This window comes from Talpa occidentalis, unplaced genomic scaffold (assembly GCF_014898055.3).
Source record: "Talpa occidentalis isolate TD23 unplaced genomic scaffold, MPIMG_talOcc4v2.1 talOcc4.12, whole genome shotgun sequence".
NCBI classification, from domain to species: Eukaryota; Metazoa; Chordata; class Mammalia; order Eulipotyphla; family Talpidae; genus Talpa; species Talpa occidentalis.
In genome coordinates, this window is record NW_023601212.1 from 86,021,340 (window position 1) to 86,039,332 (window position 17,993).

Below are 17,993 nucleotides of genomic sequence, written 5' to 3' on the forward strand. Positions count from 1 at the left end.
GATGAGTGAACCGCCCTAGTCTTTTTTGTCCCTGGCCAATCAATCAGTACCTTTTTCCCCCTTACTCCCTGCGGGCCTCCTAAAAAAAATGCTGGGGGGCCTCCCCGGTGGCTCAGCGGTTGAGCGCTGGGTTGCGAAGCTGCCCGCAGCCTCTGCAGTGCCAGTTCGATCCCCGGCTGCTCCCCAGCCCCCGGAGGAGGGTCCCACATGGCGCGCAGACCTCTCCTGCCGCCCGCTGCTCCCCTCAGCAGTGTACTTTGGTCCTTCTGCCTGCTCTGCTCCCCGCTCTGGCTCTGGTGAATTCTCTCACCCTCCTGCACTTCTGACTGTACCCAGTGCATGTATAAACAAAACAAACAAATAAATAAATAAATAATGCCTCTATTAAAAAAAATAAAATAAATAAATAAATAAATAAATAAAATGCTGGGAGTTGGAGTTCCCCTCCTGATGACAAAAAGTTTGCTGGGAAAGAGGACGGACTTTTCCAGTGGAGCCACCTCCCCTTTACCTCCTTTTGGGCAGTGCAGCCAAAAGACCGGATTCTCAGTAAGTCGCAGGAGGTCACAATTCACTCAGTACCTGTCGCCACAGCAAAAACTTTCACTGACATACCCCCTCCCCACTCCTGCCGTCCAGCCCAACCAACAGCCTGGCGAGCTTTTCCTTTTATGGGTTGAGCTGGATACTGAGGCATAGGTGGCGCCTGTGGGCTTCAGTTGACTGACTTGACAGTTGTTTTTAAACCAGATGTCAGCATTAGAAAGCGTCTAAGTCAAGCCAACGTTCAAAGAGGAAAGGGGCCTACACAAGTTTACACATGGCTTGTGAACCTTCTACACCTTTTTCACCCCTTGCCAGGCACACACACACACAGACATACACAGAGTCTAAGCCTCAGACAAGAAGCAGTTTATTGGCTAGGAGCTACATGGAGATGTGGCTGTTGGGCCTTGGTGCTTCCCTACTTCTCCCAGCCTGTTTGTCGCTCACGTCCATCAGAAGGCCCTGGGCTTGGCAACCAGCATGGATGCCTTGAGCATTCCTTCAGTCTCTAGTCTGCCAGTGTCCAGATGTCAGGGTGGGTGGGGGTCAAAGGCAGAGCGGTGTGGGCTGTTCAGGAGTGCCTTTCCTGGCCGTGTCTAGTGACCCAACGCTGGGTAGCGCCCACTCCACAGCAATGCTCTCCCCATCAAGATGATCAAGACACCCCTGCCTCATCCTCTCACCCTAAACTCCAAGTCTCACTGTTGCAGCTCGTAAGTTCAGATAAACTGGATTCGGGTGCTGGACTTACCAGTAAAGTTGGAAGGGGACCAGTTTTCTTCACAGCAGGAATTTGATTCCTCAAGAGCCCTCAGGCTAAAACCAATTGCTTTCATTTAACAAGTAGTGAGGGCTTACTGTATACCAGGCAGTATACTAGACGCTGGTCATACAGACCATAATGGGAAGGCCCTGAGTCCAGCCAGAAGTTTCCTGAGCTTCAAGGTCATTGTCTCCAATTTCTATTTCTATCTATTCACTCCTTTCTCCGTCTGCCCCTCCGTCTCCCTCCCACCACCTCCCAGGCCCTTTCTTCTCTGTTTAAGCAGCAAATACCCTCCCGTTGGTGTCCTGGGCCTCCACTGTCCCTGGACTCCATCACTCCAATCCGGTTGGTGGCTCTTCCTTAAGGGGCCTTGCTCGACCATCTCCTATTCCAAAGGGCCTCAGGACCAGGTGCCCACGCTGGTGCTTGATACGGGCAGAACTGTCACCAAAACCTCTGCCACACTCTGCACACTTATATGGCTTCTCTCCAGTGTGTGTACGCCTATGTTTGACCAGATCAGAACTCCGGGGGAACTCCTTCCCACAGAAGCCACACACGTGGGGCTGGCTGGGTCCAGAGGGCTGGGCACGGACTCGGGGTCTAGGGGCAGTAGGTGCTGGGCCTGGGGGGTTATGTGGCCTTAGGAGAGTAGATGGTGGTGGTGGCCGGGCCCGTTCACCACGGTGGGTGCGGAGATGCTTGACTCGGGCCGAGCTGTCAGCAAAACCTTTGCCACATTCTGGGCAAAGATAGGGTTTCTCTCCCGTGTGCACACGGTGGTGCTTGACCAGGTCCGAGCTTCGGCGGAAGCCCTTGCCACACTCAGGGCACTTGTGGGGCTTATCACCAGCCAGTGGTGGGGGTGGTTCCCCAGCCTGTGGGCCCCCAGGCTCTGGCTCCAAACCAGGCAGACCAAAAGGCCCATCACCCGAGTGTGAGGGGCTTCGAGGCGTCAGCGGGGGGCTGGTGCCAAGAGGAGGCGGGGGTGGACTTGAGCTGGGAGGTGGGCTGGGGATCAGGGGGGCTAAGGGGTAGCCTGGGAAGCTGAACTCCTGGGGCTCCATGTGAGTGAGGCGGTGGCGGAGAAGGGTGGAGCTGAGGCTGAAGGTGCGATCACATTCTGGACAGGCGTGAGGCCTCTCACCACTATGGGTGCGGAGGTGCTTGACCCGAGCAGAGCTGTCAGCAAAGCCCTTGCCACACTCAGGGCACAGATAGGGCTTCTCGCCTGTGTGCACCCGCAGGTGCTTCACCAGGTCTGAACCCCTGGCAAACTCCTTTCCACACACATCACAGCCAAAAGGTTTGGGCCCCAGGTGACTACGCTGGTGGCTCAAGAGGCTGCAGCTGAGCACGAACCTTTTACCACAATCAGTGCAGATGTATGGCTTGTCCTGGGCTTTGGGTCCCTGTGAGGCTGCCGTAGTTGCTCGAGATGGCTGCCGTCGGGGTACCACTGGCCGGGGGGGTTGCTCCCCACGGTGTGTCCGCTGGTGCTTTATCCGAGCAGAACTGTCACCGAAGCCCTTGCCACAGATGCCACACTTGTAGGGCTTCTCACCTGTGTGTGTCCGCTGGTGTTTCACCAGGTCGGAACTCTGCCGGAAGCTCTTGCCACATTCACCGCAGATAGTGGGGCGCTCACCAGCAGGGATCCGGGACCGAGGAATCTTTGGGGGTCCCTGGGCTGGAGGTCGTGCTCTGTAGGGCTTTTCACCACTATGAGTTCGCTGGTGTTTGATACGGGCAGAGCTATCACCAAAGCCCTTGCCACAGACCCCACACTTGTAGGGTTTCTCCCCTGTGTGGGTCCGCTGGTGTTTCACCAAATCCGACATCTGCCGAAAGCTCTTGCCACACTCGCCACACACAGCAGCTCGATCACTAGCCTGGCCCCAGCGAGGTTCTCCCAGCAGCCGGGGGCCTCTGTCCCGAGTCGGAGCCTTTCCTGGACCCTCTCTGTGGACCCACAAGTCATCCCAGGTCTGGATGCCTTGGGGTTTGAGAGAGGCATTTCCTACTTCATGACCTGGAGCTAAATCTTCCTCTTCCTTGAACCCCAAGTCATCCTCCTGTGGGGTATGTTCAAACTCATGGGGCTGAGAAATCTCCACATTCTCACTCCCTAGACCTGAGGAAAGAAAAGGGAGTTGCAGACCCTGCCCTTTGGTTCAGTTCCGACTTTGGATAGCAATCTTCCCAGGAAGGCTTCCTTGACAATTTGTGATTGCTCTGTCTCTCCCAAACTTCTGAAACTCTTATTGTCTCTGCCTCACTAATAACAATAACTTCCCTGAATTTAGCCACCAGGTTCCAGACCAGGTCACCCCAAATGCACCAAGTATTATTTATTTTATATTAAAGAAACAGTCGGTGAATGAATTATACCTTCAAGCTTCCTTTCTCCTAAAAGCAAGGAATTTCCCTGACCCTCCTCCTCTCTATTCCTTCTGAAAGCAGAAAATCTCTTCGTGAAAGGTACCCTCGAAATAGAGAATCACTTTATTGTCACAGACAGGAGTGGGAAATGAACAAGTTCTGCTTAGCTAACTAAATTGGTTGTCTGAACCAAAACTTTCAAAAATTTCTTTATCCTGTCTGCACTTCCTATTTATTGCTTCTCTGTCTAAAAGCTGTATCAATTGTTTTGATCATTTACTAGGTTCTGGACCTCCCTGTGCAAGAAATCAGATTTGTCTTTCACTTGCTAAATTCTTTCCCAATGTATTAGTGGGTCAGCCAAAGGAAACAAAGATCTCCCTAAAATTTCCCCTTCAAAGCACTGCTAAATCCTTGCAATCAATCTTATGAAGTAATCCTGCTACTATCTACACTTCATAGACATGAAGACACATAGAATTTAAGTCCCTTGCTCAAGGTTAGAAAGGTTAGAAAGTAGCAAAGCTAAGTTTTTAAACTCGGGCCTGCCTGATTTCCAAGCCTGTGATAAGTATTACATTATATGTTCTTTATTTGGAAAATCTGGCATTTGCTATTTCTATTAGATAATGGTAGCCCATTCTGTAATTTATTACTTCAGTCATCTTGTGTGTACATGAGAGGACAACCCCCAACCTCCCACAAAGGAGAGAGATAAGATAAAGCATGAATAATTATAATTGTGGGTTCATAATAACTGTGCTATCACAAGAGTAACAGGAACTAAGGAGACAGGGACTGGCTTTCATAGCAGAGGTAGGAGTAAACCATGGAGAGGAAGGATAAAGCTTGGAAAGGGATGCTGGGACTAGACTAAGCATGTAAGGTCTGGATTGAACATTAGACTAGGGCTTCTAATCAGCAGAGGGGAGCTAGGGAGATGGCATTTAGACCTGATAGCTTAGCTCACCTGGCAGCAGAGTGCATCAAAAAGACAGAAAAGGGAGGCTACTGCAATTGCCTAGACGAGATCAAATGAGGCCTGAAGTAGGGCAGAGGCAGTGAGAATGGTGATGACTGTCGGGGAGGGGAGACCTAGAGAGGCTGCCTCCTCAGACCTGGCGCACAGTAGATGCTCAGAAACATTGGCTCCCTTCCTCGGATTTTGCTCCCCTCCCCCTCCCCCTGGAAGCAGTTCACGTCTGATTTTTCTGGGTCTCGGCCAGGCAGAGAGCCCAACACCGGAGTCCCCACCTGGGCATTACCTGTCCGCGGCGGCTACCGCCGCAGCCCTCACCTGTGCGGGCGCCTCTCAGCTGCTCCCTCTCCTCCGAGCCGCGGAGATCCGGGCCCCAGGGATCCACCGCGCGCTCCATCGCCCGCACGCCGCCCTGAGCAAGAGGACAGACACACAACCCCGCGGTCACACGGCCATGTGCGGCCCGCGGCTCCTGTCGCTGCCCTCTGCCGGCCAGCGTCCCGGCCCGAGGTGCCGGGCACGGCTCCGGGTGACCCCCGCCCGCGCCGCCGGCCGCCCCTGCACCTGCTGCTCCTTCCCGCACGCAGCCGCTCCCTTCACCTCCCGGCCGCCGCGGGCTCCGCCGCCCCAGCGCCCTCCGGAGCTCCTTGTCGAGGCTCGGGAGCCCGAGTCACCGGCGGCTCCGGGAGGTGGGCTCCGCGCCAAACGGGGAGGGGGCTCCGGCCCAGCGTCCCGGGGGCGGCCGCCGGGGGAGGGGACGGGAAGCGGAAGCGCCGGGCGGCTCGGGGCCGCTCTAGGACCTTGGAGGAGCCGCTCACCCGCGGGGGCCGCGGCGTCCGCCAGAGCTCGGTGGCCGGCGGGCGGGCGCGTGCCGCGGAGAGGGCTGCTCTAAGCCGAGGACAGCGGCCCGAACTCGGTGGTATTAACCGTGTGCCTCCTGGGCTGGCGCCGGGCGGCGGGGCCGGGCTCTTCCTCAGCTGTCGCGATATCAGGCCCCCGCGCGGACGCCCGGGCCCGGCGGAGAGCGCCAGCCTCACCGGCCCGGAGAGACAAAGAGAGCTCGGAAGACGGACTCGGGGAAAGGGGTGGGGGAGAGACCGAGGCAGACAAAGGGCGGCGGAGACCCTAGACGGGGCGGGGGCGGGGCGCCGAGACGTGGGAAACAAAGCCGGGCGGGCGCGGGAGGCCGAGGTCCGAGGTGGGCGTGGGGGCTGGGCCGGGGGCGCCGAGCCCCGAGCAGGGATAAGGCGCAGCCGCCGCACAAACGCTGGAGAGGCGGGCGGATGGAATGACCCTGAGCTGAATGGCCGGGAACTGAGACCCTGGGCTGGAGGCTCTCAAAGTCGTAACCCAAGAGCCCTGAGCCTGAAGGCGGGAGAAACCGAGAGAGACAGCGGCAGGCCAAAAATACCGGAGTGAAGGATTGGCTGCCCGAGACAAAGAGATGTAGAAAACGATAAGACATAGCTATAAAGTCATTGAAGCGGAGTCGGAGGGACTATAAGAAAAGGCAGGGAGCCTGGAGAGAAACAAGTCCGAGACAGAAACAACAAAACATGGAACAAAGACACAAAGAAAGAGGTTCCTAGACACGAGAGTAGGAACAGGTCGACAACCCTCCAAAGGCTAAGCCCTGGGAGAAGCTGTAACATTAAACTCTCTCAGTTTGGTGGGGCGCTTGCTGGGACTGTGTTCCCTAAACACCAGGCATCCAACCACTGTGCTCAGTACAACCTTGCCTTTGCAGAGGCTGACAGTACCTGCAGCCCATCTGATGATGGGGAGGGGGTTGTGTATTCACATTTATTAGCCCCTCTGCTAAGCCAAGAGCTTGGGAGATGATACGGCTGTAAGATTTGTCCTTGTGGTGGAGACTAAGAGTAGGAAATTTAGGATGGCGCAATCACAAGACCAGAAACTGGAGGTGGGGATTGAAGTGACTAATATAGTCCGATGGCCAGCTATGGAAATGAAAAATCCAACTGCTATAGCAAGTGTCAGACTGAGATAGAAAAGCATCCAGAGGGGAAGACCAGAAGTGGGGATATGGAGATTGAAGACCTCGTTGAGAATTACTGGTATTTCAAATCTACCTAGATGTGATTTCTCTAACAACAGTTAACAATTTCACAAAGGACTGAACCCCTCCCAAAGAGAACACTGTATCAGTGCAATTTCTGCATTGGTCAGCAGCAGCTTGCCTGCCCACCTGTGTCTATGCAGGCGTCTGTTAAACCTATCACTTCCAGGGCCTCCCTGGTGGCCTCAAGGTTAAGGCTAAGCACTATCATAGCTATGGCCTGAGTTCGATCCCCAGCCAGGGAGCTAACCCACATATGGTGCATCAGACCTCTCCTGTCTTGCCTGCTGCTCCCCTCAGCAGTGTATTTCAGTAGATCCGTCTGTTCTGCTTCCCACTCTGTCTCTGATGAATCCTCTCAACCCCCCTACCTCTGATCTCTGATCTGACCCCAGTTCATCAATAAAAAAAAAAAAAAAAAAAAAAAAAACACAACAAAAAACCTACCACTTCCAAACATAGTTGTGACTATACACGTGCCTCTTTTTCTTTCTCCTTTTCCTAACAAACCTTTCAGGGATAACACTCTCTGCCCCTCTTGTGTCTGCAAGCACCCCTTACTTCCTTTCCCTTTTTTATTTACTAAACCTGCCCTGTTGGATATAACCAAATGCCCCTGCCTCGTGGGAAAACTCACCTTGTGCCACTGAAAGAACGCTAGTGAAACTTTTCTTTGCAGTAACCCAAGGACCCTGTTCTCTGCACTCAACACCTCTCCAAATTGACTTCACTTGGGGTGTTACCAGTTTAAAGGGGTAGGCATACATGAAAAATAGAGAAGTAGGGGGCCCCCCCAGGTGTTGCAGGGGTTAAAGTCTCAGTGCTATTAAGCTATCCTCAGCCACTGCAGCACGAGTTCAATTCCTGTCCAGGGAGGTGACCCACATGGCGCAGCAGCTGCTCCCCTCAGCAGTGTATTTCAGTGGATCCACCTGTTCTGCTCCCCACGCTCTCTGGTGAATCCTCTCACTCCCTGCACCTCTGGCCTAGACCCCAGTTCTTGTATGCATAAATAAAGTCTTTGAAAAAAAATAGGTGAGCGAGTACCAATGACAAGGAGCCAAGACCCTTCCTAGAGGAACTTTTGAAGAGCTGAACCACCAGCACAGCTCTTGACTTTGAGAAGATAAGCCCTGGAACTAGTACGTCTGAATCTGAACTCAGGTTTAAAGATACAGACACCCCTCCAGAGATGTCTGGTGGAGTTACAGGTAGTTATGAAGACATGATGGTGAGATGAAAAAGAGCTAAGACACATAATTATTGAATGAGAAAACGGCTATCTACTCTGCACTGCCCCACAGGAAGCTCAAGGAGAGACCTTACCTTCTCTAAGCCCTTATCCCATGAATGATTGGCAGAATGTGCAGGAGTTATTAAGCATGTAAATAAAGTATTGTGTCACTACTAATTCATATCATCTCTAAACAAAGACCAGTCTGGAGCCTTACCCACAGGACAATCTGTTAACATACACTAATGCCTTAAACCTGTGACTTCTTTTGACTCTGTAACTCCTCTTATAGAAAATAAGCCCAAGGAGGGCCTCCCCAGTGGCGCAGCGGTTGAGCGCTGGGTTGCGGAGCTGCCCGCGGCCTCTGCAGCACCGGTTCGATCCCCGGCTGCTCCCTGGCCACCGGAGGAGGGTCCCGCGTGGTGCGCAGACCTCTCCTGCCGCCCGCCGCTCCCCTCAGCAGTGTGCTTCGGTCCTTCTGCCTGCTCTGCTCCCCGCTCTGGCTCTGGTGAATTCTCTCACCCTCCCGCGCTTCTGACTGTGCCCAGTGCATGTATAAACAAAACAAACAAACAAATAAATAAATAAAACATGCCTCGGGCCAAAAAAAAAAAAAGAAAATAAGCCCAAGGAATCCCTGGAGTAAGGCCCAGTGATGACACCACAAACATGTTCATCCCAGCTCAGCATTGTTTAGCACAAGGAGAGTGGGGATCTATCTAAATGCCAAGCATCTGTAAAAATGACAATGGAGATGTGTATTACCATAGAAAGATGTACAGAATACATAAAGCGATAAAAACAGGTTACCAAACAAAGAGTATGAGCCTAATTAGGAAAATACTCACATGTATAGGCACAGGAGAAAAATCGAAGTGGGTTCTAGCCATTTGCCTTTCCGACACTTCTGTGGGAATGTGTGTTGATTATGCAATATACATACAATTTTCCAAAAGTTTACTGAGGGCCTCCCTGGTGGCACAAGTGGTTAAGACGCCACCTATGAAGATATCCACAGTTACTGCAGCACAAGTTCAAGCCCCAGCCAGGGAGATACCCATATGGCACAGCAGATCTCTCCTGACTTGCCCACTGCTCCCCTCACCAGTGTATTTCAGTCAATCTGTCTGTTCCCCGCTGTGTCTCTGATGAATCCTCTCACCCCCCCACACATCTGGCCTGTAGCCCAGTTCTTTTTTTTTAAGATTTATTTTATTTATACAAGTGCTGGGGTGCAGGCCAGAGATGCGGGGGTGAGAGGATTCACCAGACACAGCGCGGAGAACAGAACAGGCAGACTGACGAAACACACTGCTGAGGGGAGCTGCAGGAGAGACAGGAGAGGTCTGCCTCGCCATGTGGGATTCTTGCCGGCCAGCCAGCCAGGACCAAACCTGCGCTACAGAGGCTGCAGACAACTTCACAGTGCGGCACTCAACTGCCTGCAGCACCAAGGAGGTCCTGTGCCCCAGTTCTTGCATGCATAAATAAATAAATCTTAAAAAAAAGTTACTGAAAAACTCAAGAGAGACCTGATCAGAGTTTGAACCCAGAGGAGGGGCGAAGGGTGAAGGGTATAGATAGAAAGGGACCCATTTTTCTGATCAATAGGAAGGACTTGGAAACCAACTGGACATACTTGTAAGGAGGGAGGGAGGCATTGTTCAGATTTTTTTTTTAAGGTTTATTTATTTATGCATACAAGATCTGGGGTACAGGCCAGAGATGTGGGGGGTTAGAGGATTCACCAGAGACAGAGTGGGGAGCCGAACAGGCAGTCTGACTGGAATACACTGCTGATGGGAGCAGCAGGCAAGTCAGGAGAGGTCTGCTGTGCCATGTGGGTAGCTCCCTGGCTGGGGATCAAACTTGTGCTGCAGTGGCTGCGGATAGCTTCATAGGTTGTGTCTTAACCCCTTGCACCACCAGGGAGGCCATTGTTCAGATTTTTAATGAAGCATAGGACTACTCTACATGGTGAGAAATGCGGAGGGAAGGTTGTGATGGAGTGGAGTAGGGTATAATTATTCCTTCTCTTGGCTTAAGTACTATTTACCCCCCATATTACATGTTTTTTTAGCACCAGCACTGTATGTCACACTTACTTATAGCTGTCTCTGTCTCCCCAGAGGGCACAGCCCTAACTGATTCGCTCATCTGGATCCTGAGCCACTAATCCAGAAGAGCAGTCAGTATATTTGAGCTGGTGGCTCTGTGACATCCCTTGGCTCAGGAAATAGCAATTAACTGGCATGCTGTGTGAGCTCTCACATGCCAGGCACTGCACTGAGGGCTTTATGTGTATTTGATCTTATAGTTTTTATCATGACCCTATAAGGTAGAATTATTCACCACCAAGAGGTTAAAATAAGATCACCCAACTCTTAATCACGGTGTGTCTCTATAATCATGAACTTTAAACAACCTTTGCTGAGTTTAGCTTCTAATTCCATTTGATAGATGAGGAAAGTAAGACCCAAAGAGCTGACTTCCCCAATGTCACGTGAAGGGAAGAATACTGGAAATGAAGTCGAAATAAGAATTAGATATACAACATGGATGGATCTTAAAAACAGAACTGAGGACCTCCCTGGTGGCCCAGGTGGTTGAGTGCAGTGCTATGAAGTTGTCTGCAGCCTCTGCAGTGCAGATTCGATCCCCTGGCCAGTGAGATACCCACATGGTGCGGCAGACCTCTCCTGTCTCACCTGCTGCTGCCCTCAGCAGTGTAGTTTAGTCAGTCTGTCTGTTCTGTTCTCCGCTCTGTCTCTGGTGAATCTTCTCACCCTCCTGCACATCTGGCCTGTACCCCAGTTCTTGTATGATGAATAAATAAATCTTTAAAAAAAAAAAAAAACAGAACAGAATGAGGACCTCCCTGGTGGCACAAGGGGTTAAGTCTCAGCACTATTAAACTATTGGCAGCCACAAGTTAGATCCCCAGCCAGGGAGCTACCCACATGGCGCAGCAGACCTCTCCTGTCTCCTCACTGCTCCCCTCAGCAGTGTATTTCAGTAGATCCTCCTGTTCTACTCCCTACTCTGTCTCTGGTGAATCCTCTCACCCTCCTGTACCTCTGGCTTACACCCTTGTTCTTGTAGCCATAAATAAATATCTTATAAAGCTATATAGACTTTTTTTTTAAGCTTTATTTTTTAAATAACTTGTTAATTTTTTAAAAATAAATTTTGGGCTTCCCTGGTGGCACAAGGAGTTGAGTGCCACACTATGAGGCAGTCCGCAGCCTCTGTAGCATGAGTTCAATACCCCGCCGGCCAGGGAGCAACCCACATGGCACAGCAGACCTCTCCTGTCTCACCCACTGCTCCCCTCAGCAGTGTATTTCAGTCAGCCGACCTGTTCTGTTCCCCACTCTGTCTCTGGTGAATCCTCTCACACCCACCCCCTGCATCTCTGGCCTGTACCATAGCTCTTGTATGCATAAATAAATCTTTTAAAAAAATAAAATAAAAATAAATCTTTAAAAAAAGATAGCAATTAACTGGCATCGTTTTTAAAGATTTATTTTTATATGTCACATACTTTTCAAAATATATACAAACAAAAAAATTACACATTAAGCACATTACAACGGTTGCCTGAGGGTGATGAGGGGACAGAAGTGGGCCATGGGCTATATCATCCAGTTGAGGCTGCCCTCACAGGATACCAGACACAAGAAGGCTTAAACAGGGCCTCCCCGGTGGCGCAGCGGTTGAGCGCTGGGTTGCGAAGCTGCCGGCGACCTCTGCGGCGCCGGTTCAATCCCCAGCTGCTCCCCGGCCACCAGAGGAGGGTCCCACATGGCGCGCAGACCTCTCCTGCCGCCCGCTGCTCCCCTCAGCAGTGTACTTCGGTCCTTCTGCCTGCTCTGCTCCCCGCTCTGGCTCTGGTGAATTCTCTCACCCTCCCGCGCTTCTGACTGTACCCAGTGCATGTATAAACAAAACAAACAAACAAATAAATAAATAAATAAAAACATGCCTCTATAAATAAAAAAAAAAAAAAAAAAAAAAGAAGGCTTAAACAACATTTATTTTCTCATTGTTCTGAAGACTGGATGTCCAAGATCAAGGTGCCAGCAGGGTTGGTTTCTGGTGAGAACTCTCCCTGGGCTAGAGACAGCCACCTTGTCACGGTGTCCTCATGTGCCCTTTCCTTAATGTGTGGGCAGAGAGATCACTGGTATCTTCTATGAGGACATCAGACTTGGATCAGGGCCCTGTGCTTATGACCTCATTTAACCTTAATTACCACCACCACCCCCCTTCAGAAGGCTTTATCTCCAAATATAGTTACATTGGGTTGGGTTTAGGACTACAACACATGAATTCTGGGAGGATACAATTCTGTCCATAAGTGGGAGGGGAGTAGGGTGGAGTTTAAAAGGACTGAAAGGAAAATAATAAATAATAGAACCAAAAGGAGTTGAGAATGAAAATGCGGTTGGAGCAGAGGCAGAATCCAGATCAGGTAGGGCTTTGTAAGGAGAGAAGCTTTAAAGGCTCACAGAGGTTAATTAACTTGTCCATGGTCATTCAGCTCATAATTATTAAAGGAAAGGTATGTATATATTACTGATTGATGCCAAAACCTCTATCATCTAAACCTACTGTGAGTCCTGAAAACAAAGTGGAAATGTGTGTATTTCATTTTACCACAAGGAAACTGGAGTTGAGAGGTCAAATGATTTGTCCAAAGTGACACAGTGAATGGTAGAACTGGAGTTTGGGAAGTTCTTTCTGACTCCAAGGCAAGGTTTGTTCTGTAGTTTTCCAGCCTTTGGCCTTTACTTCATCCATTCACTCTTTCTTCTATTCATTCATTCACCTAGTATATTATTTATTGGTTCCTTCTTTGTGCAGGCCCTTGTGCAAGACACCAAAAGTTATGGAAATTTGGAAGACATGGTCCCTATTCTCAGAGAGCTCAGCCAGGGGAAGCAGAGACGGCCAGATAAGCACATGTGGGCCCTGAAGGGGCCTACAAAGAGTGCTGGGGAGTCTAGAGGGAAAATGGCTCTGCCTGGGGTGGTTGGGGGAGATCTCATAGAAGGAGAAGCGCTCTTTGAATCAAAGCCTTGAAAGATAAGGAGTTTACCAGGCGCAGAAGGAGAAGCAGCATGAGCAGAGCCAAAGACATGGGCAATTACCAATGGTGAGAGAGAGATGGGGTGAAGATTTGGGAGACTTTGGCTGTCAGGTCTGATTTGAGATTTGGTTCTGGGGTCACTGGGAAGCCCCTGAAGGGCTTTAATCAGGAGAGGGCCTGGGGCAAGATGCGAGGACCGGGTCCCCCTAGCAGTGGTGTCCAAAAGCCTGAAATCCTTTTAGGAATCCATTTCATGGCAAGGAAATCGCTGCCTCCTTCCCACTTCCAATCCCTTTGATCCACTCAGATCCTTTTTAAAAGATTTATTTTTATTTAAGCATACAAGAACTGGGGTACATGCCAGAGGTATGGGGGTGAGAGGATTCACCAGAGACAGAGTGGGGAGCAGAACAGGCAGATCAACTGAAATACACCATTGAGGGGAGCAGCAGGTGAGACAGGAGAGGTCTGCTGCGCCATGTGGGTCATCTCCCTGGCCGGGGATCAAACTCATGCTGCAGGGCCTCCCCAGTGGCGCAGCGGTTGAGCGCTGGGTTGCGAGGCTGCCCGTGGCCTCTGAGGCGCCGGTTCGATCCCAGGCTGCTCCCCGGCCACCGGAGGAGGGTCCCACATGGCGCGCAGGCCTCTCCTGCCGCCCGCTGCTCCCCTCAGCAGTGTACTTCGGTCCTTCTGCCTGCTCTGCTCCCTGCTCTGGCTCTGGTGAATTCTCTCATCCTCCTGTGCTTCTGACTGTGCCCAGTGCATGTATAAACTAAAACAAACAAACAAATAAAATAAATAAATAAAACATGCCTCTATTAAATAAATAAATAAATAAATAAATAAATAAATAAAATAAAAAAACAAACTCATGCTGCATTGGCTGACAACAGCTTGATAGCGCTGACTCTAACCCCTGTGCCACCAGCGAGGCCCTGCTAGGGAATTAAAAAAAAAAAAATCCCCAAAGCTTTCATCTCACTTGCTAGAGAGACCAGCCTACTTCCTTCCTTTCTGCCTATACCCCACCGCCACCAGGGTGATGAGGCTACAGTGGAATTTGGAATAAATGTGTGTAGACAGTAAGCTTTCCAGAAGGATGATGAACAAAGGATCCAGGGGACGGCAGGTTTTCTCTGCCTTAACTTTCCCCACCTCTCTGGGCTCATTTGCGCATCTCAGCGTCCTACATTGCCCGCCCCCTTGTTTCCCCTTGTTTGCCACACTCGACTTCCTGTCCCACCAGAGGAAGCGAGTGACTGCAGGTGCAGCGACAGCTAGCAGGACCATGGTGAGTCCTAATGCCCAGGAACCCAGGCATCTCTGCCCCAGCCCTCAAATCCCAGGGTAGCCAGGCCGAGCCAACCCACAGTAGACTGATTCCTGCTAGCTCCTAAGCTCAGGTTCTAGGGGGGCCAGCTTGCTGCTCCCAGCAGCCTCATATTATCTACCCCATCAACAGGACAAGGAGTATGTGGGTTTCGCTGCCCTCCCCAACCAGCTGCATCGCAAGTCTGTGAAGAAAGGTTTTGACTTCACACTCATGGTGGCAGGTCTGGGGGTTTGGGAGACAGGGCTGGAGGGGGCTCCTCAAGAGACCCTAGCTGCCTCCTCACCTGAACAGTTGGGCCTGGCCTGTCCACAGGGGAGTCAGGCCTGGGGAAATCCACCCTCATCAACAGCTTGTTTCTCACCAACCTCTATGAGGATCGGCAAGTGCCAGAGGCCAGTGGTAAGATTCTCCCATCCTCCCAGGCTCTCTGTCCCCCTCCTGTGTCCCCTCGCTGCACTCTCTGCCTTTCAATCTGGGTGTCCCATGAGCCAGAGCCTCAGGCAGCTTGCTGTTTTTCTCTGAGACTCAGTTTTCTCCCCTGAAAAATGGGTGGGGGCAACTAAGGTACAGAAAAAGGAAATTCAGTCTGCCTCACACCCTGATTTCTTCTGTCCCCATAGCTCGCCTAACACAAACACTGACCATCGAGCGCCGGGGTGTGGAGATTGAGGAGGGGGGTATCAAGGTGAAGTTGACTGTAGTGGACACGCCTGGCTTTGGGGACTCAGTGGACTGCTCAGACTGGTGAGGTGGGGGGAGGTGGCAGGGTAACTTTCCCAGTGTGGCTACTTTGTGGAGACTGGGGCTGGGGGTTTGTTATAGGGTTGGTCTATCCTGGCCCCAACACCCTGATCCAGAAGGTGGGGACTGTATTTGGCTGCCATCTGGCCCCAACATCTCATCTACACCCCTGCCAGTTTCATCTGATGTCTTTGCCTGGAGTTAAACCAGTACTTCCCCTAACCCCACATCCTGGTGAGCCTTATCCCCATCCCTGCCCCGTGGCCCCTGACCTCTGACCAGGCGCTCTATCCCCACACTCCAGCTGGCTGCCAGTGGTACGTTTCATTGAGGAACAGTTCGAGCAGTATCTTAGGGATGAGAGTGGCCTGAACCGGAAGAACATTCAGGATTCCCGTGTCCACTGCTGCCTCTACTTCATCTCACCCTTTGGCCGGGGGTCTGAGGGACACCCTGGGGGTTGGAGCATTTGGAGAGGGCTGGGGGTGTCTAGAGACCCTGAGGCTGAGCCTGACCCACTCCTCGGTGCAGGCTCCGGCCCCTAGATATAGCCTTCCTTCGGGCAGTGCACGAGAAGGTCAACATCATCCCTGTCATCGGCAAAGCAGATGCCCTGATGCCTAAGGAAATCCAGATCCTCAAGCAGAAGGTGTGTGGGCTGATCTTCAACCCTGCATGAAGCTAAAAGTCATGAACCCAGTTTTCACCTCTTAGATCTTGGGGTGGCCTTTTGGGAGCATGATATGTCAGGCTAGACTATGGGAGTTTCTGGAGAAGGAGGGCTAGTAAGCTGCCTGAAGGATGCAGGTCTCAGGCTCAGAATAGAATCCTGGGGCTAGATGCTTGGCTAAGGCCCATCTGCAGGCAGGGGCATAGATCTGATAACCCCTGATATCTGCCTGGCCCCCGATACTAAAGACACCCTACCGGTGTCTTCAGAACCCTCTCCCACCATTTTTGCTACTGGCATTTAGACTCTTTCCAGGTCTGTCTTCCTTATTAGGGTGTCTTTGTCTCAGTTTTTCACCATCTTTCTCTCTCTGAGCTTTTGTTTTTGGTCATCCTGCACATCGTTTCTACCACCCATGTCTTTCCTGTCTCTGGTCATCTGGTTTCTGTATCTGTACCTCACTATCTCCAGCCTGTGAATGCACCTCCGCCCCCTTGGCCTGTGTTTCACACCCTCTGTGTTTCTTACTGTCTCTGTCTCTGTCTCCTCTGAGATACGGGACCAGTTGAAGGAAGAGGAAATCAACATCTACCAGTTCCCTGACTGTGACTCTGACGAAGATGAAGATTTCAAGAGGCAGGATGCAGAAATGAAGGTTCAGAGGCAAAGGAGGAGGGCAGAGAGGCAGGGGAGGCGGATGTGCAGGTGAAGACTGAGAAAGAGGTCTCTGCCCACCTAACAGTGATCCCTGACTCCTGCCCTCTAGGAAAGCATCCCTTTTGCAGTCGTCGGTTCATGTGAAGTAGTGAGGGCTGGTGGGACCCCACCGGTGAGAGGACGCAGTTACTCCTGGGGCACAGTAGAGGGTAAGGCGGGCGTAAGCTCTGAGGCCAGCAGGAAGCTGGAGCGACATCCGGTCAAACGCACCCAATATGTGAAGTGAGGGTGATCTCTAGTACCGGGGGTGATAGGAACCCAAAGATGGGTCCTTGGGCTGCTGACCACTCACCCTCCCCTAGAAGGCGGCAGGACTGGGCAGATGGGACTGGGGCGGGGGTGGGTGGGGGTGGGAGTGGGGGTGTAAATCTGGACCCGGAGCGCTGAGGTTCGCGGTTCCGCCCCCCAGTGGAGAACCCACATCATTGCGATTTCCTGAACCTGCGACGCATGCTGGTGCAGACACACCTGCAGGACCTGAAGGAGGTGACGCACGACCTGCTCTACGAGGGCTACAGGGCCCGCTGCCTACAGAGCCTGGCTCGGCCTGGGGCGCGTGATCGAGCCAGTCGTAGGTGAGAGCAGAAGCCAACTCCTAGGTCCTTCACAGTCTCCGGTCTCACCATCCAGATCTTTCTCCAACCACTTGGCTTACTACACTGCTTCGGAGTCCTAGGCTCACCTGCCTCCTAGACCCCAACCTAGCCCCAGGTCCTGCCCTGTGGCCTTGACCCACAACCATGGGTCCCCCAACCTTGACTGTCGTTCCCCTTCCCACCCCCTAGTAAGCTTTCCCGCCAGAGTGCCACAGAGATCCCGATGCCCATGCTGCCTCTGGCCGAGACGGAAAAGCTGATCCGAGAGAAAGATGAAGAGGTGAGCCAGCATCTCACTCCCCCCCGCTGCCCCCACTCCCGCCCAAGTCCTTTTCCAAGCCCCTCGCTGGCCTCTCCGACCCCATCGCCCTGTATCTTGTCTCGCACAGCTGCGCCGCATGCAAGAGATGCTGGAGAAGATGCAGGCGCAGATGCAGCAGAGCCAGAATCAGGGCGAGCAGTCGGACGCCCTCTGAGGCCTCCGCGCGGGGTACGCTTTACCTCGGCTCCGCCTTCCGTCCGTCAGCCGCCCAATCCCCGCGCCCCCGGCGGCCCAGCGCCCGATCCCGGAGCCTCAGCCCGTAAGGCCCGCCTTTGCCCCGGGTTCTCCCGCTCGCAGGTGCCCGCACATCCGGGCTTCGGAGCCCGGCCCGCCCCCGTCTGCGGGGGGCGCGTCTCCGGTCCCGTCCCTGCCACCCCCAGGGCCCCTCTCCAGTCGAGCTGTACCTTCAATAAAGTTTCCCTAAGGCCACGCGAGTCTGTCCGAGCGGGAGTACGTGGCGGGGCAGCAGGCGGAGCCGCCCCCGGGCTGGGCCGCCCCCCGCCGGCAGCCGGCCCCCCGCCGTCGCCCCGCAGCG

At 52.6% G+C, this 17,993-nt stretch overlaps 2 protein-coding genes across 4 annotated transcripts; one reads left to right on the plus strand and one right to left on the minus strand.

The window, feature by feature from the left end:
• Positions 1–397: 397 nt before the first annotated feature.
• ZNF48 (zinc finger protein 48) lies at positions 398–17,904 on the minus strand. 2 transcript variants are annotated; one of them, XM_037507238.2, is made up of 3 exons: positions 17,863–17,904; positions 4,992–5,085; positions 398–3,446 (listed from the first exon to the last, which is right to left on the minus strand). In XM_037507238.2, the coding sequence occupies exons 2-3, from the start codon at positions 5,068–5,070 to the stop codon at positions 1,645–1,647; spliced, it is 1,881 nt and encodes a 626-aa protein (XP_037363135.1). In that variant the 5' UTR covers positions 5,071–5,085; positions 17,863–17,904; the 3' UTR covers positions 398–1,644. The 2 variants fall into 2 exon arrangements, with proteins under 2 accessions (XP_037363135.1, XP_037363136.1); XM_037507239.2 differs by lacking the exon at positions 17,863–17,904 and adding an exon at positions 8,836–8,841.
• SEPTIN1 (septin 1) lies at positions 12,346–17,739 on the plus strand. 2 transcript variants are annotated; one of them, XM_054693741.1, is made up of 11 exons: positions 12,346–12,461; positions 14,542–14,632; positions 14,725–14,811; positions 15,033–15,156; positions 15,458–15,592; positions 15,685–15,802; positions 16,377–16,478; positions 16,590–16,689; positions 16,950–17,115; positions 17,326–17,416; positions 17,526–17,739. In XM_054693741.1, the coding sequence occupies exons 1-11, from the start codon at positions 12,423–12,425 to the stop codon at positions 17,610–17,612; spliced, it is 1,140 nt and encodes a 379-aa protein (XP_054549716.1). In that variant the 5' UTR covers positions 12,346–12,422; the 3' UTR covers positions 17,613–17,739. The 2 variants fall into 2 exon arrangements, with proteins under 2 accessions (XP_054549716.1, XP_037363138.1); XM_037507241.2 differs by lacking the exon at positions 12,346–12,461 and adding an exon at positions 14,338–14,370 and having other exon boundaries at positions 17,526–17,678.
• Positions 17,905–17,993: the final 89 nt, after the last annotated feature.

Bases quoted from the DNA above. Each gene is read 5' to 3' on its own strand.
- ZNF48 (XM_037507238.2), bottom strand. From the start codon at position 5,070: ATGGAGCGCGCGGTGGATCCCTGGGGCCCGGATCTCCGCGGCTCGGAG. The intron at 3,447-4,991 runs GTGAGGGCTGCG...TTCTTTCCTCAG, and splicing joins GCTGAGAGGCGCCCGCACAG to GTCTAGGGAGTGAGAATGTG.
- SEPTIN1 (XM_054693741.1), top strand. From the start codon at position 12,423: ATGAAAATGCGGTTGGAGCAGAGGCAGAATCCAGATCAG. The intron at 14,812-15,032 runs GTAAGATTCTCC...CTGTCCCCATAG, and splicing joins GCAAGTGCCAGAGGCCAGTG to CTCGCCTAACACAAACACTG. The intron at 15,157-15,457 runs GTGAGGTGGGGG...CCCACACTCCAG, and splicing joins TCAGTGGACTGCTCAGACTG to CTGGCTGCCAGTGGTACGTT.